The sequence below is a fragment of the Polistes canadensis genome, unplaced genomic scaffold (assembly GCF_001313835.1).
Source record: "Polistes canadensis isolate GaletaPanama2010 unplaced genomic scaffold, ASM131383v1 scaffold_2, whole genome shotgun sequence".
NCBI classification, from domain to species: domain Eukaryota; kingdom Metazoa; phylum Arthropoda; class Insecta; order Hymenoptera; family Vespidae; genus Polistes; species Polistes canadensis.
In genome coordinates this window covers 2,452,298-2,471,508 of record NW_014569549.1, presented here as the reverse complement: position 1 = coordinate 2,471,508, position 19,211 = coordinate 2,452,298, and the positions used below count along the sequence as shown (strand labels likewise).

At 30.4% G+C, this 19,211-nt stretch overlaps 1 protein-coding gene across 3 annotated transcripts in view; it reads right to left on the bottom strand.

The window, feature by feature from the left end:
* LOC106784870 (T-lymphocyte activation antigen CD86-like) overlaps positions 1-19,211 on the bottom strand; it is a 277,467-nt gene that overhangs the window by 7,000 nt on the left and 251,256 nt on the right. For all 3 annotated transcript variants that reach the window (XM_014744840.1, XM_014744855.1, XM_014744848.1), the window contains exon 5: positions 10,353-10,480. In XM_014744840.1, the coding sequence (XP_014600326.1) occupies positions 10,353-10,480 (128 nt within the window). The remainder of the gene's footprint in view (positions 1-10,352; positions 10,481-19,211) is intronic.

Here is a 19,211-nt window from a genome sequence, read left to right as displayed (position 1 = left end):
TGTTCGTTCGTTCATTCATTCGCTCGAGGTACACCCGTACGATTCAAATCCCGGTTAATCGGATGAGAAAGTTGAAGCACGAGGGCTTTAATAAGCGGCATCACGTTCCTTCCGTTCTATTATTATCCTACATTGTTGCTGCGGATACGCTGGAATAATGCCCGAAGTTTCGTCGAAAACTGCACGGTTAATCTGCTCGGCGTTATAACGCGCGGGCGTTCCTTCGACCTCGATACGTCTGCACTTTAATTAGTGCAAGTGTGTACATGTAACCTTTAAAGCTGTTTCTCACTCATTTTACTCTTCTACTATTATTCGATGATATTTTTATACATTGATTAATTCATCGTAATCCGACTTTTGTGTATACGTATATATATATATATATATATGTGTGTGTGTGTGTATAGTGTTAATACTTCCAATATCTACTTGGATTACTTGCTAAACTTGTCAAGGGATTAGAAATTCATTTTCTTTTATGATTAGAAAGGTACACACATACCTGTTACTTGTTAACGAAATTCCTAAGGTTTATGTAGATGTAATATACACCTGATGGTAGAAATATTTATTATTATATGAAAACAATAATGATTTTTCTTTTTTTAAGTGATTATTTAATTAATAATATAAAAAGCTTAATATAATATTAAATAATAATAATAATAAAGAAAACCTTACAATTGTGTAATACATTTCTTAATAACGATTAATTGTTTAATTATCAATACCAAATTACTATAATAAAATTAATAATAATCGATTAAAATGCTCTAAAATATTTGAAACTATTATAAAAAAGAAAACAATTTATGAAAAATAATTATTTTAATTCGAGAAAAAAAAAGGAAACAATCGAAAAAGCTTGTTTTTTAACCCTTCTTTGCATGATGATGGAAATTTCAATCATAATATTTAGTCAACAAAAAAAAGTACTCAAAACCCTTGTACTGTATATTTGTTGTTGCTGGCAAYTTTTTAAGCGACTATTGCGTACAACAAAACGCAGTTGTCAAAAAATAGCACTAGGATTTTTTTAAATATTTTTCTTTTAATCTAGAGCATTAATTACATCACCCTGATTTATTTTAAAAGAAAAGAAAAAATCATGCAAAGAAGGGTTAAAGAACGATACAAAAATTAAACGTTAGATTTATTTAACGAACACACGATATGAGTAATAATATCGATATCGTTTAAATTGATTATATCTCATTTTGTTCTCATTTAAACGTTTATATCAGACCAAGAAGTTAGATAATTTCAGTTGGCCGTAATTTGGTAAAGTCTTTAAAGGTACTTCCACGAAGAAGTTTCGTACTGATATCAAAAGGGCCAAGGATACGAAAATCAAAAAGAGAGGAAGGGAGAAAGATAGATACGATAGATAGATAAATGGATAGATAGATAGAAAGAGAAAGATAGACCATGAGAAGATTCTCGTCAACCTCATTACGTGTTTTCATGAGAAAGAGAAGAAGAGATTGGCGTTCCGCGAGATCGTCGACAACTTCATAGCACATCTTGAAGTGAATGGTCCATTGGAGAGAAGTCGTAGATACCCTTTCCCTTCTCCTTCCCCTTCCTCTTCTTCGTTTCCTCTGAATCCTCACCAGCGGCCACTTTTGTCTTATCTCAAGCTCGTCCTTTTGTATAACGACGACATTTCTGCACTTCTCTCTTCGTATCTCTATCTTCTTTCTATCGTGTTCTCATTAGAAGCCAGCAGGTTGCTCTCTTTCGAAATTTACTCGTCTTCAAAGAATAAAAAGAAAAAGAAAAAGAATAGAGGAAGAAGAAGAAGAAAAAAATAAAAGACATTTTATTCGACCCTTTTCTTGTTTCTTGAAAGAAATTTGGAAAAAAATGGAGGGATGGTTGAAGAATGAATTTTCTTGTTCCTTTGATCGTTGTTATTGCGAAATCGATGATTTTGTTCTTTTTTAGATATAAATATAGAAAATTTGTAATTTGTAGATTTGTTTCTATCATTAATAGAAAATCGAATTATTTAGTTTATTTTAAATGCTTCTACTTGGTATATGTAGTGTTAATATACTATAAAATACATTATTGTATAACATATTGTTATGTATGGAACACTAATTACGTATTTTTCATATATACGCGAATATTACTTAAAACTTTATAATTAATTTAGAATTAATAGTAAGTACTCTGTTAATAAGTACTTGATATTGTTTTTGTTTTTAATGTTATTTACATAAATTAAATTATATAATTATACAAAATATTAATATATCACCAATATATAATCTATAGAAAATTATAATGAATTTTAGTGTATATCTTGTTTTTTGAATTTCATTTTCTATGTCAACTATGTGTTGAGTTGAGAAAAAATAAATGCAACGTTTTCATAGAAAATCGATAAAAATGGTTTTCGTTACTCGTAACGAGTTATTTCTTGTTCCTATCATTAGAAACGTTTGCTTCCATTCTTTCGTAGAACTTTAGTATTCGGATCGATCGATATTTCGATGTTACCCCGCGAAGCTTTGTCCTCGTTATACTTCATTAAGTATTCCTATCGAAAGTTAAGAGCTTCGAGCTTCTTCGGTTGGAATCAACGACTCGAAGGCACGCTAGAAGGTAATCGTTCGAACTCGCGCCATCGAGTATCCTCTCTTTCCGTTTGTCCAACATTTTCTACTTCCTTCTTTCCGAGTGTTTAATCATAGAGCCATGGTATTTACTAGAATAGGAAACGTTCATGCACTTTTTATTCCCGATTGAAACTTTTAGAATTATTTTGTATACACTTGTTTGTGTACAATTAATTGTATTTTTCATTTTATATTATCGTTTAGTTTAAACAAGAAAGTAAAAAAACTTAAATAAAATTATTTGTTGTTCGATTACTTCACAGAGTTTTAAACATATTATATTTAAATGTACAATGAGTCCTACAAGTATTCGTATTCTCACTGTAAATTTATAATAAAACAATCAATTTCTTTTTTTGTAATACAATATTTCCAAATTCTTATTGGCAGATACATATTTTAGGATAATTAAACTTTTACATGCAAATTTTTTTTTAAAAGCATTATAAAATGCAAGGGAGTATCAACCAAGTATTTTATTAAGAAAAATAATCATTGTATTTTTATCATATCTTGCATAGATGCGAATACTTTTGTAAAACCAATTTTTGATCATTTTAGTAAAATTATATTTCTCTAACGGTAAAATGTTCTTCTGCAATAGGATTTATATTAATATATGAAAGTTGAATAATCCTAAAAAAATAGGTTTCGTGTATATGGATTTTGAAAGTTTGAAAATTATACAAAAAAAAAAGTAAATATGAATGATTTAAAATTTACATTGAGAGAGTGAGTACGAATAGTCCTGTAACTTACTATACATATATTATTGATTATTTCTGTATGTATGCAGATTTTTCCAACACGGAGTTTTTTAGTGATTGCGCAAGCTAGTGACGAAGGAGAGAAGAGATAAGGCTTAAATTAAAATAATAAATAAAAGACGTGAGATTGAGCCAATAGAAATCGTAATATATTATTGGCCCGTCAGGGAAAAGCCTTGCAGGATAAAAACCCTGTATGATATATCAAATTCAATAAGGAATGGCGTTCAACCAATGTGGAACACGTTTCTCACCTCTCGTTCGTCTTACCGCTTTTACAGTTTACCTCACTTTTATATGAAAGTATAAAAGGATACTTTACTTTTATTTCGTTTGATATAATTATAACTTTTTCGTCATTTAAGATGGGCATCTAACGAAAGAATAACACATTTCGAATATACGCTAAGAAAACACGATTGTTTTCAAACGTACAACTTCTTTGAAATATTATTAACAAAATTGATGATTAATTCAATTTCATTTTAAATTATTTAGGAACAATTTAATCGAGACGTTAAAAGGATATATTTAAAATATTAAGACAAAAATTGTATGCATTTGAAATACAAGGCAAGCTGCATTCTAATGAACTTTCTAACTTGTCAAGATCTATGAGTACTCGAAGGAGAGAAAAAGGAGAACAAAGAAAGAGAGAGAGAGAGAGAGAGAGAAATGTTGTAGGTTAGTGAACGACACGAAGAGTGACTTCGATCGTTTGCGTTCAGCTTCTCACAAACAGCCCAAGGCTCTTGAAACTCTACTGGTAGCCGACACGCAAACAGTTATAAATATAACGTGCCAGTGGGCTCGGCATGCCAATGTTAAAAGCTCCCACTTACATTTGAATGCGAGTCAACGAAATAAAGATTACGCCTTTTCGGAAATATGTTTACATGAGATAGCGTCTTTCGATTTTATAACTCAAAATGTTGCTCTCAAGCGCATCGAGGAGTAAAAAACAATTTTTGTTCATAAATTTTTTCTACAAATAATTTCATTAATTTTCATGTTAAATGCATGCATGAGTCCTTTTAAAATATTGTATTACGTTAAATATTATTTAAGTATAAGTACATTTTGTGGAATTATCTGATATGAGTTTATATTATTATTCATATTCGTGTACTATGTAAAATATCACGGTTATCAGATTATATTATTATTATTATTATTATTATTATTATTAGAATGAAATTATCCATCTATTAGTTTATCTCGTAATATTATATATTTAAAGATAAATTATACGAAAAATTTTAAATGTACTATTTGAGTCAGTTTAAATGACAAATGCAATAATTAGAATGAGTAATATTAGTTCTTGTAGTAAAATAAATTTATAACGACTGAATGTAAATTTTTTCCTTTTTTTTTTACTCATTCCAAATGTAAAATATTTGAAGTAGCTTGCAATCCTTTAACATTAGTACATATATACCTAGTGTATATACATAAATGAGACAATCAAATACAGGCAACATTCTTTTGACCATTAACGTCTGTGTGAGTATATGTATATGTGCATATGTGCGTATAGATATATATATATATATATATATTTTATATTTATTTTCTCGTTTTCGATCGATCTTGCTTCGAAGTTCTCTTCCGTTGTGTCTCCTTGATTTTATAAAAACTCCAATTCTACTTGATATTCCATGTTCTTGACACTGAGAGTTTGTCTTCGATAATTTCATGTAGAAAATACGACAATGAGCACGTGAAAATATTTTCCAGATAAATTTAAATAGAATTAAAAAAGGATTATTATTTATTATTTATTTTTTTCTCCATTCTATCGCCTATATTATTATTATTACTATTATTATATCACAGTTGTAAGAAGAATGAAACTGTATAACAATATATATGTATATACATATATACAAAATATACTCCCTCAAATCCAGTCGTATTAACTCAAATTTCAAATCCAATTATTCCTATCATTCCCATTACTCGTATTACTTCCATTTTCGTGATAGAATGTTAAATAATGCATAAGAAGTAACCCCGGTTAGAATTAATCGACCCAGCTTAGAACATATTAACATTCACATATATAAATATAAACATTTTGGTTATTTGTTCGATTCGTGTTAATATTTTTGATAAATTCGATTAGATTTAAATGATCGATTTCTATTTATTTCAATTAGCTTCCGTACCTTTTAAATACTTTTTATAAAATAACTATAATAATCATTGCAGTGTTTATTTTCAAGATTATTTGTTTGAAACATTTGCTCGTAAAATAAAGAGATAAAAATAATATATTTTGTATATGGTGCCGTATAAATAATAAGTTTTATTTTAAAATGTTTTAGAGATTTTTATTACGGAATAATAATTAATATTATTAATTTTAATTAAATTATCGAAACGAGAGGAAAGTTTCATTTTCCCTTGAAAAATTTATAAAATCTTTTTATACTTATTCTTTGTATAATAATACAGAGAAAAACCGATTTGGCAAAGTACTAGTTTTGACTCTTTTGGCAATCTTCTACGATCGTCATGTAGAAACTAAGATACGCGAAGTCGTCGTATTTCGTTTAACAATTTCTTAATAGGATTTGTTATTGGAGTAAGACGATCAAAGATCAGTAATGTATCAGTTTAACAACGATTATATCGATTCAAAGAAGAAAACGAAACCGAATCTATGACGAAAAAATGAAAGAAGTAATAATAATTTAGATTTTTATCATATCAATGTTCATTACTGTAGAAAAAATTTGTTGGAGTCATCATTCGAACGTTCAAATCAATATCAATGACATAAAACTAATTTTTGTATAATTTTACCTTTTGCAAATTGTTTCAACTATTTTTTAGAAGATCCCGTAAGTATTCCAAAGATATTGTAATGTGATATAAATACAGTCTGCTAGATTATATTATTATTTGCAATTTATGGTATTTGATGAATTTTGATAATAATAAAGTCATATGGAACACGTGTAAAACTAAAGGAACGTGAAAAAAATGGAGACCTATAGCTTGTGCATAAGTATGTAATGGAAATGCAGTAAGTGTACACAAACTTTCGGCCGGTAGTTTATGTGTATGTATTATGTATAAATACATATGGATATATGCAGGAACGATGTAAACATATTTCGAAGTCAGTTCTTGCTATAAAGTTAAATGTATATGTACAATAATGTTAGTATCGTTGAAAGTGTTTCAGTATGAAGAAAGTTGTGGTAGTTTCAATAATGAAATACGATGTCACTGTGTACTAATAGATAGGATTAGGCGATAGGGGATTATCATGATAGGACTGTAAGTGGTTAGGTCGAACGTGATAAGGAGAGAGTATTTCTCACCAAGAAGTGGATCGGTCAATGTTACTGTTCCATTAGGGACACCATTAAAGAGAAAATCTACGTTGGTATTCTAGAGTTTTGTCTGTGAACAAGATGAAGATTCGAAACTTCGAAGAAACTTTTTCTTCGATATTATAGAACGAGTACGATAAGAGAATAAAAATATTGCCTTGTCCAATAAGTTTGGATTCGATGATATACAACATTGAAATAAATCATTAAATTAAATAAAAAATTTCATAAAACCATTTAATATCGAATATTTCGTTTCAATTCATGTACAAAATATCTTTAAAATCCGTGAGGGCACAAACGTAAGGTCTCCTTGTTAGAATAAAAAATATTTACAGAAACTTTTCAAAGAAATATCAGAGATTGCAATGCTATAAATTGTACAATTTTGCTATTTCTTTGTAAAGTTTTGGTAAATATTTTTTATACTAAAAGTGAATAGATTTTAATGATTTTTATATTAAATTAAAGTGCACTCTTTTGTCTACGCGTACATTACCATATCGACTTATAAATTTAGCATGTAAAGTTCAGAAAATGTCACAGAATGCAATGCTGTAAATTGAGCATCTTTGCAATTTCTTTGAAAAGTTTTGGTAAATATTTTTTATACTTTTAGCAAATGGATTTTAATGATTTTTATATTAAATTAAAGTACAATCTTTTGTCTACGCGTAGAATACCATATCGAGTTATAAATCAATCTAAAAAGGTTCATAAAATGGCAAAGAATGCGAATTTTTCCTAGTAATCGATATGTTTTTTGATACTTTTGTATATAAAATTGTGGCATGTAATTTTTGGACAGCTCGATATATAGTTTGTTAAAAAAGAAGAAATAAAATAAAATAAGATAAAAGAATAGAATAGAAAAGAAAAGAAAACAATTCTTCTAAATCAAGTTGCTGTGTCTTTTTCCATCAGTTTACGTGAAATGAACGTATGCGAGAAAAAGACAGAAGATCGGCAATCGAAATTCAATCGAAATCAAAGGGATAGAAGTTTATTGGAGCGTAAGAAAGGAATCATCCCCTTCTATCTCTCTCTCTCTCTCTCTCTCTCTCACTCTCTAACGGCCAAGAGAATTCCTTGCGGCTAGAAAATATTTCGCGGTATGGTTGGATCGATCGAGAGCGACCTTATCATATCGCTGGCGATTGCAATTTCGTAACGTTCCCTTGAGACGATTCGAGTTTACTCCTTATCGCCCGATTTTCTAAGATCTCTTTTCCTCCGATCTCTTTTACTCTTTTGGCCCTTCCAGCGACATCGTGGCGCCGTCTAAGTACATCTTCTTACCAGGATTGCGTCGCCCAAAGGGCATTCCCTGATTTTACTTTAAATTCTTTCATATTTATTTTCATGAAATTCATTTTCATTATTTTAATGTATGGAATATAATTTAAAATATGTAATATGTATAATGAGTATGTTGTTAGGATAATGCACTTTTTTTTTCTTCTATTTTTTTTAATAATAATAATATATACAGAGTGGCCTTTAAAATCGTATACCGTTACGCTTAATAGATTTTTGCTTGAAAATTATTGATATAGTTTAAATATTTAGGATAAAGATAATTTATAAAATAAATACGTTAATATATATTTTCATTGGATATTAATTATAATGAGTTTAACTTTTTGAAAGTATTAATTATAACAAGTGAATATATTTAAACTTATACGAAAATAATGTATGTATAATATATAAAATGACCGTACATTAAAATGTTACATGTTTTTTTTTTCATATATTACAATTGGTTCATCCTCTGTTTTTATTATTATTCGCGAATTTATAATAATTTTTAGTAAATTAAATATACATTTATTTTTATTTTACTTTCACACACACAGACACACACACACATATCAGAAAATATATCAATATATATCTTATTTTATACATTTATATTTATTTTACTTTTCATCAAGAAAATGTATCAATATCTTATTAAATTTGTGTGACATATATATATATATATATATTTCTTTTTTATAATTCATAGAGAAATTATATTACATGAAGTATTTGCTGAGAGGAGAAAGAAAGAAAGAAAGAGAGAGAGAGAGAGAATAATAATAATATAATAAAAGCGTATCGTTGAACTCTCATTAGATCATTTTAGTATATTACTAATGGCAGCTTGGCGAACAAGTCGTATTAGTTAAAAACTTTGACTGGAGGTATTCGATCAAACATAGGACGAGAGTGGCTGATAACAAAGAAGAGTAATTATGAGAATTAGAGTGGGAGAGAGAAAAGGGAGGAGAAGGGAAAATAAAGAGAGAAAAGATAGAATAAAATAAAAGATGAAATACGAGATTTCTGTCCGAAATGGATTACATTAAACTCTTGAGTAATTAATCAGGCCAGTTCAGGTCATGCGTATTATGAATGATGAAGTTACTTTATTTTACATTAGCTCTCTTGATTTTATCATCCTACGTTATTACCGATCGGAGAAAGGAGAAATAGAACATATGGACTACAGTAGTGGGCCGGATTTCAACAGTCGGCCTAGTTATCAAATGCAAATACCGTTCCGGTAACTAACCTATGCCGGAAGCATTTCAACCTGTCCAACATTCCTCTATGACAAGGTAGTATAGTTAGAGTGGCCACTGGCTACTGTCTGTTATCGGAGCCCTTATCGAAACTGCTTGAACTATCTTTTAAAGTTACTTCTAATTTCAAAGTGACCCTTTTATAAATGCTTATACGATTTTTACTTATTTTTTGTACTCTCCTTGTGTGTGTGTGTGTGTTTTTTTTTAATTCTTTTCTTTGTCCCTTTCTTTTTTTTACTTTATCTCATTTCTCAACGGTTGAATTTACTTTCTCTCTCTCTCTCTCTTTTTTTTTTTCTCTTGCATTCTCCGACCATTTCTCTGGGGAAAGGATAGAGAGAGAAAGAGAGAGTTATCCGAGCCGGAAATACGTTCGAAGCTAGTACGATGGGTAGATAGGTAGGTAAGCAGCAATGTCATCCTACCGTGAAATACGTATCGAATGTCAGCGAGATTTTAATTCCATTTTGATATACGTATATCTCTGTTGTTAACGCGTTAAGATAAATGTATACGTATATTGCTATAATACCGATCATCACAAATGTTATTCGATACTATACGGTCGTTGTGTAAACGATATTCCTGAAATGTAAATCTAATGAAATAAAGAATGTTCTATTCTATTTATCATTGTTTTATATATTTCAATATTTCATTTAATATCATGTTCCGTTTATTTCGTTTCGTTCGAAATAAACGGAGGAACTCTCTTATTGTTAGTTGTCAAGTATTATTGAAATTGCAGGAAAATGTTTAGGATGAAAATGAAGAGGAAACGTTTCGAATAACAAAAAGGTAACTCAAGTTTAATGTTTAATTGCTTTCTCGCTTAACGTCGACACCGTAGAAGATCTCGTTACTCATAAATTTAACTTTCATTAATCGCTCGTTATCTCTAACTGATGCTGTGTCTTATCAACATGGAAGACGTGCTTTGTTGTAAACATTTATAACTACTTCCTTCCTTCCTTTTCCTTAATGAATGAAACGATCAAGAGACGAATTTATAAAACGAGGATCATTAATACTTACGGCGTTGTTGTGATTCCAGAATATATAAGCTGGGGGTTCTGGACTTTGTAATATAATACATGTGAGGTTGATTGTACTGCCTCTATCGATGTAAAGATCTGGTGAACCGAGAATTTCAGTTTTGGGCTCTGCAAATAAAGATATATCTAAATTAGAAATAGAATTAAGATCGATAATATCCGTGTGGTTATTTGTTCAATTATGTCTATAAGTTATGCATCATCTTTTTGATATATGATATTTATATATATATATAATATTTATGTAATATTTATACATAATATTTAAGTCGTCCCAAAAGTTTCTTACTTTTTTCTTATTAACAATAAATTTGATATAGACAATATATTTTTTTTTCCTTTTTTTTATCGAATAATAAACGAGATTCACATTTTGTTCTCTTAACTTTTTTCTGTGTCGTATGATATTTTTAATAAATTAATATAAAATACAAAATATTGTTCATATTATGTAAAATTATTAACAAACAAAAGAAGGAAAGATATTTTCGAGATGACCCAATAATATCTACAAATCAGATAATATCGTAAAGTATATAAAAAATTTGTTATTTAATTTAAATATAATATTTCATATATCATAATAATTTTTCTCGCGAAATATATGTACAATGATTCACACACACACTGTTACGATAATAATATAAAATGATTAATTTAGAAGTATAAAAATATATATGATATAGATATACTTTTAAAAGTCGTGTTAGTATTTATAGTATCACTGTAACGTCAGGTCTGTTTTGCGTTCTTTTGTAAAACCGAAAGAAGAGCGATACGCTTGGGCTGACCCTCGTGTACTAAGAAAGAGCACTTTGAGGTGGATCATATAGAGTGTATCCGGTATCACATGCTTGGTTCAGGATAAGGGATAAATGGGTGAGACGAGGGTGAATGGGGAATAAGTAAAGGATGGGGAGGGTGAAAGTAATGTGGCGAAAGTAAACGAAAGCTTTTACGTGTGGTATAAGTGTATGTACTCATTATTTATGTGTCTGTGTGTTCATGTGTGTTGCGTGCATTTGTGTATATATTTTGAACAAGATGAAGAGCAGAAAATAGAAAGAAAGAGAGGTCAGTCGTAGTAGATCGATGTGAATATTTTCTGGACGGCCACTTTCTCGAGGATTGATCGAAATAACCGGTCAGTGTAGTTTACGGCTTTTGTGCAACGAATAATGCTAGAACTCCTACAGTTTAACTCTTTTCCTCTCTTTTCTTTTAACATTCTCTTTATTTCTCTCTCTTTCCTTCTTTGCGATGGATAACCGAACCCCTCGAGTCTCTTTCAATCCACTTTGCATGCTAGATCAAGACTGAAAACAAGATTCCGATTTTTCAACTCCTTCCTTTCCGTTTGTTTTCATTCGACTAGACTCTTCCGTTAATATTTTATTCTATCTAATATCCGTTTACTTCTATTGAATTTTCTCTTTTTCCGTTATCATTAATTTTTTAGAATACTTTATAATGTATACGTAATATTATGCTTATTTGCTTTATATAATAATAAAGGATTATTAAATAGCAATGAATTATTATTGGAAATAAATATAATTTGATTATATTTTGATTTTCTTCGCGAATTTTAACGATAATTATAGAGAATTTGATAAATAATCTTGCATATCATTATTTTTACGAACGTCAATATATATATTTTGCTTTTTAACATTTTTTTCTTTCCCTCTCTCTCTCTCTCTCTCTCTCTCTCTCTTTCTTCGATTTTATTTTTTCCTAAAGATCGTCAATCTATCCGAATTGCGGATGCTGCGGAATGGCAGCAGCGTCTATGACACGATCGATAGTACGGCCACGAATATACGTGAAACGCTTTAACGTGGGTTAACCACGGATGAAAGCAGAGCTTTCGGCATTGGACGGTGATCCTTCAAGTTAAAATCACGTATCGGTTCTCTTTTCCATGATGTGGTAACTCTTTTGGGAGTGAATGGATAAGAAGTAGAAAAAGAAGGAGAAGGTTAAAAGTAGGAAGGGTGGAGGATGAGGAGGAGTAGGAGGAGGAGTAGGGGAAATGAATGAAAACGAGCAAAGCAACGCTTTTGTAGATCCTTTTCGTTGGTCTCGGTTTTTCTACGAGAAGACAGACCCTCGAGCGTTTGTTTCCACAGACGATCTATATGGATTTGAGTGGAAGGAAAGAAAGAGGGAAAAGGAGATAGCAAAAAAGAGAAATAGAGAAAGGGATAAAGTAAAAAAAAAAAAAAAGAAAAAATGAAAAAAGAAAAGAGAACAGGGGGGGGGGTGGGAACATACTGACAACACTCGCAAATATTTACCTTTGGAGATTCTTCGAAGCATTAAGATGTCCGCAAAAAAAAACGAAGAAAAAAAAAAATAAAACCGTATAAATAAAAGAATCTCTCGTGATCCAAAAGTTATGTTCTCAAGATTAAACAAAAGCTACCAATTTATTTGGCCCTGATGTGTATTATTTTAAATCAAATTGCGATTATTTTACTTCTATCTTGTTTTTTTTTTGTATATTTTTCTTCCCTTTCGATAGGTATTTTTTTTTTAATGTTTTTAATATCATAAGGTAGATATATAAATACATAAATGATATTTACAACGTGTTTTCTTGTTTTTTTTTTTTTTTTGTTTTCAGTACAAAAGCATAAACATAGAACAAAAGTTTCACGTTTCTCTTGTTAAATGTATTTGTTTTTCTCGTAAAAAATTCTGCTTCCGTTTTTTTCACTTCGTTTCTCTTTAATTAAAATATTTGATAATACGGCAAAGAGTGGAAAGAAGGAAGAAGGATAGAACAAAATATACACACAGAGAGTTGGAAAGCATTAAAGATCCTTTATCTTAATCTATTTGATATGTTGTCAATGGTATCATTTTTTTTTCTTGTATTTTTTGTTTTTTTTTTCGGTCGTTTTTTTTTTATTTTTTTTTTTTTTTTTTTTTTTAACTTTCCCATTTTTTTTTTTTTTTTTTTTTTTTTTTTTACTATACATTCACATATATTTCTTTCTCTTTTTATTTTTTTTTATATCTAATAGACGAGAATGCGATTGCGAGAGAGAGAGAAAAATAATCCGACAAATAACGATACCACTAGAAAATCGATATTTATCGTGCTTCGTACGCAATAGAAAAAAAAAAAATCTGTTATCGTTAAATGGGGGGAGAAAAAAAGAAGGGAGATGGGCTCTTGGTTTAGTTTATATAGTGAAATATAGATTTCCTTTCTATGGAAGCACCCCCTCACCCCCCCTCCCTCTCCCTCTCTCCCCCTTTTCGTTGGGGGTTCGAGTTAAGGCCGTTATCGATGTTGAATTTTACGATCCGCTGGACGACTTCCGCGTGAGTTTCTACGGTGTATATCCTACGACATTTGTCGTAGTCCATTTATAAAAAAAGAGAAAGAGAGAGAGAGAGAGAGAGAGAGAGAGAGAGAGAGAGAGAGAGAGAGAGAGAAAATGATCGAATGATTTTAATTGCTTTACGGTAAAAAAAATGTAGAGCTGGATCGGCGAATAATTCTGAGTCCCTTTTTATTTGTCCTCTTTTTGTCTTCTTTCATTATTTCTAACATTAAAGATCTCATCCGTTTTCTTAATACCGTCCTGTTTATCCCGTTATTTGTTTCGAAAAGAAATCCAATAAATTTTCAATTCTTTTCAACCAACGTATTGGTAATACAAATATAAATAGATAGTAACACGGTTGATAGAAGATTTTAATGAAAAAGTAACATTGATAAATTGTTCTAATATTACATAATATTACCAAAAATTATTCATATAAAAATGAAAATTTCAAGAACTCATTCTTTAATCTTATTAATAACGATTGATGTTATACAGCGAGTTACTTGTTCACGAGAAAAATTGAAGATTTCTAAGTGTTTTATCGGTGTGTTAAATAATAAAAAAAAAAAAAGTAATAGGAATGAGAATGAAGAATGGAATAAAGATAGATAGATAGATAGATAGAGATAGAAAAGTAAAAAAAAAAGAATTGGATAATAGTCGAAGAGATAGAATTGTAGTCGGTATCTCTGTTCAATCGACTCGTTGATCATGGAAGAATGCCTATTGGAGTATTCCTCTCTATTCTCTCTCTCTCTTCTCCTTCAGATTCACCATCACTTGCTTCTTCCTCTCTCTCTCTCTCTCTCTCTCTCTTTCTCTTACGAATTGGATGCTCCGAGACGGCTTTGTGCTTACGGCTGCTATTTGACGAGGAGTCCACAAAGCATATTCGCAAGCGACGCTGTTGACACTCGACCTAAATAAAGCAGCTTGTGTACGATCATGTGTACTCTTCTACTACTGTCTTGCACATGCGCGAATACAAGGGTGAAAGAAAGAAAGAGAAAGAGAGATGACAGAGAGATATTCACATTTATTCATACGATACTATTTAGGATATCTTCGAAGCAACATCTCGGACGAAGGAAATTGTAAATTGCGTTAGATTCGAATTCAAGCTACCCTTGAATGGAGTGGGGGGGGTGGAAAGGAAACTCGATTCGAATGCTGACATTCTACGTAAGAGATAGTAGGGATGGTACGATGGTTTTCTCCTCTTCGAGATGCAAACGAAGATTCCGATCGTTTGAAGTGAAAGTGTGGAAGCTGAGAGAGAGAGTTACTGCGAACTAGAATGCCAGTTGTCTCTCTTTGTATTAGTTGCTTTATCTCTGTGTCAGAATACACGTGCGCTTCAATCTCTGAACCTGACACACTTTTTTCTTTCTCTTTCTATTCCTTCTTTTTCTTTTTTTTTGCTTCCACCCAATCCACTGTCCTAGTCTGTGTTTCCCTTTCCCTCATCCCTTAACTCACGAGAGAATCATTCCGCTCTAATTTCCATTCTTCGTAATTACTAACATCATTCGTGATCCTTTCCCCGTGGATTAATCATTTTTATACTCTGTGGTCCACTTTTATGGGTAATACGGCCTCATCTTTCGGAAATAGTTGTTAATCTGGGAGTATATAGAATAAATATTTGTCGATTATATTTCAAGCTTCAAGTTTTCAAATAACTCAACCTCCTTCTATCTCTCTCTTTCTATCTATCTATCTCATATGATTGTTATTATTTAATCGCAAATATTATTAGGAAAATTATATTAAATATTATATAGAGATATGTATTTTATAATTGATTAGTGACGTTTTTCGATCGATTTATTTATATTGGGAATTTTAAGGAATCGTTTTATCGAGCTGAAAAATAATCAATTTATTTTTGACAAGTATTTCTGTGTGTGTGTGTGTGTGTGAAATGGCGCCATACTTTTTTAACAATACCCATAACTAGTGATTCATATATTTTGAAAGGAAAAAACAAAATATTTTAATTCCATTAGCAAACCAATATTGACCCTTTTCTTTTTTCATTTCGTTTGTTCTGAACAAAGCGACTTTTCTGGATACTCTTTTTATAGGTATGAATATCTTTTTTATTTCTGTTTTTTTTTTTCTTTTCATGTAATTAATAACAAAAAGGGACAACGGAAAAAAATTGACAAATGCGAATAAAAAAATGTCTTCGTGTTATTGTCGAATAACGATTGATTCAAACAATGTCACTTTAATCCTCGAACCTTCTCATTCTTTCTAATCCGGAACTCTTGAACATGTATCCTCTCTTCCCATTATTGGCAGGCAACAGGAAAATAAATAAAAGTTTTTTCACTCGGTGACTAAGCGAGGGATGACGTTTGTCGGTTCAACCATCCTGTAAATCCTTTTTCAAGGGATAAAGCCGACTTTGTCACGTCGTTAAGAGCCTTTTTCGCTTTTACGTCCGGTCCTGTTATCCTATTTAACTGCCGAACTTTTACGAGAGAGCTATGAAAAGTATCGTTATCGTGCTGAGTCACGCGACAAAAAAAAGAAGAACATCATCTTCTTTTTCATATATATATGTATATATTTTTTGTTTCTTTCAGAAGAAAAAAAAAAACAATCATTTATTTATATATAAATAAAAAGAACGGCCCATGTGATATGAGTATTCCTTGACAATCGTAGTAATTAAATTGATTAAAGTAGTCTCTTGTTGTAAATAATTGGTTGTTATTAAAAAGTTCCGAATTGCATCGAAACAAATGTTCAAAAGTCATTTGTTTCGCGTCTAACGTTTTGTTAATATAAAATTTGTTTTTATAATAATAATTATTTTGATAAAGGTTCTTATATATAGGCCACTTTTAGATAAATTTTAGATCGCGTTGACAAATTTGTCTTTTGATAAATAATATTTTTATATTTTTTATTACCTTTATCAAATTAATATTCTTCTTGTCATGAAAAATGAAAATGGGAGTTTAGAGTTTGCGAAGTATCACTATCGTTAATCGTAAATTTGAATTTATTATCGCGTATTTGAGATAACATTTTAGATTCGTTGTAGGTGAAAATATCTGTAAAATGAGGGTTTGTCACCCCTTTTCTTTTTTCTTTTTATCTTTTTTTTTTCTCTCTTTTTTTTTTTCTTCTTCTTCTCTTATGCTACACCAAACATGTTACATATCTAGTAGGGAACGTTTAAGGGTTAGAAAAGCTAAAAAAAAAAGTGCATGGATGGTATATAAACAGGATGCTTTTTCGTTCCTTGTATTACGCTTGTTTACTTACTCTACTAGGTGGAAAAGAAAGGCCAGAGGAATTTTCTCTGAGCTACGACCAAGTTACCTAGATTTCGGACTCGTTGTTCTGGTATTTTTAAAGCTTCCACAGAGGCGTGATGTTACGCTGAGAAGATAAAGAAACGTAAAAGGGATAAAAGAGGTAAGGAGATTCAAACGAGCTTAAAACAGGTTTGTTATTCTTTCGTTTTTATCTTAAACAAACTCGATGAATTTTTAATGAAAATAAACTCTAATGAAACGTTGTTAAATTAATAATATTTATATTATTTCTTTTATCTTTTTTTCTACTTTTGTTCGTCTAAAAATATATCCAACAGAGAAGGAAATATTAACAAAAAAAAAAAAAGAAAAAAGAAAAAAAAAACCATTATTTAATTCTAATGTAATGAGTAAAACTGGGGCACTTTTTTAACAAGTAGTTGGAAAATATGATTAGATCTATCCGCTGAGTTCATCATATCGTGTATTCAGAGGAATGTCCGTTGCTATGGTTTAGTAGTAAAATATTTGAGTGTGTTAAGGTGAACTCCGAAATAACGCCTACTTGGAAAGTTAATGTTCACCATTTCGAGTTGAAAGTACTCTCTCTCTCTCTCTTCTCGTTATTGAACCTCATAGACGTCCACACACATAATATACACATATGTATAGTCTTCTTTAGGAAACGTAAGACGAAGGAAGACGATGATGACGACAACGACAACGTAAAGTTTCATTCAAAGCTCAGGAAGCTTTTCTTTGTAGGAAGTTGAGAAGGAACTTACGAGCTAACCACCGAGTTGAACTGTCTCAGTTCGTGCACCACTTAAAGGAGAGTCCTTTAAGCTCAGGATGACACACGTATGGAGACGTGTTACAGTGAATCTTAAACTAACGAGAGAAAGAAAGAAAGATAGAGAGAGAAAGAATTCGTCTAAATAAATGCACGCCCGATGAAAAGGAATGTCCGATGAAAGTACACCGATAAGTCGAGAGTTCGTGACTCTGCTGACACGAGTCTTACTACCCTCGTCTAAGCGAACTATTTCATGGATTTACCTTCCTAACTCGTAGATAGAACTGAAAGCATTTGAGAAGATGAAGAAGGACTTTAGATCTCGATGTTTATTTCAACGTTTCTCAACAATACTGTCATTTTTTTGATGTTATATTTATTATCTTATTTATATCTATATCTCTCTAAATAATATCAAAATGATAAATGGATAAATCATTTCACTTGCATCAATCATTTTTTTTTCTTTTCGTGAAAAATAAATTTAGTAATTAATATCCTTATTTGCAATTGCTTCGATAAATATTTGTAAATAAAATTATTATACCTTATCTGTTAGTAATTTTGATTTGGTTTTACATAATCAACTTTTTTTTTTTATGAAATAAGTCAATTAATAGAGTAGAAATAAATTTGTATTTTTTTTGTTTCTTTTTATTTTTTCTTTTGTTTTTCATAAATACGTAAATAATAAATTTGCATAGGTACTTTTTTTTATCATCGTACTTTTTATTCATGTAGGCTCATGAGAACTTTACTTTCTTATCAGTAACACGACTCATCTTCTAGTCGTTAGGCATTCTTTCCAGACTCCTCTACTTCTAGTAGTACTTTTCTCTCCCTTCCATCTCTATTTCTCTCTCTCTCTCTTTTTCTTTCTCACACCCTCTTCAACTATGCAGTCTTAGTTCTCGTCGTTTTGTAAAAAACGTTATCTTTCTTTTCCTTAGTATTCGTATTTACTTAGCTACCTACCTACGTACACATGTACGTGTAGACTCATATAATTGTACGTACGTGAACATGTAACGTCAAAGGGAAGAACAAAACTAAAAATGATAACGAGAAACGCGAACGAATTTATTCATTTTGATTATATTTATTTTACTTCTCGCGCGTTTACAAAATAATTTCTTCCCTTTTTAATTTTTCTTCGTTCTCTTAAGTATCGTTAAAATATTACTGCAATTCTGTTAGAGAGATAAAAGTCTTTGAGATGAAAATATTCAGTTTTATAATACTTATCCTCTCTCTCTCTCTCTCTCTCTATTTTTTTTTTTCTTTAATTTTGTTTTTTTTTTTTATCTATTCTTTCAAAGAAACTTTATCGCGAAAAAAGAGTTTCTTAAGAAGTATCGTATCGTTTTGAAAGATTAACTCGCGCCACGTTTGTTAAACTTTCGTCGTTATTTCTTTTAGATACA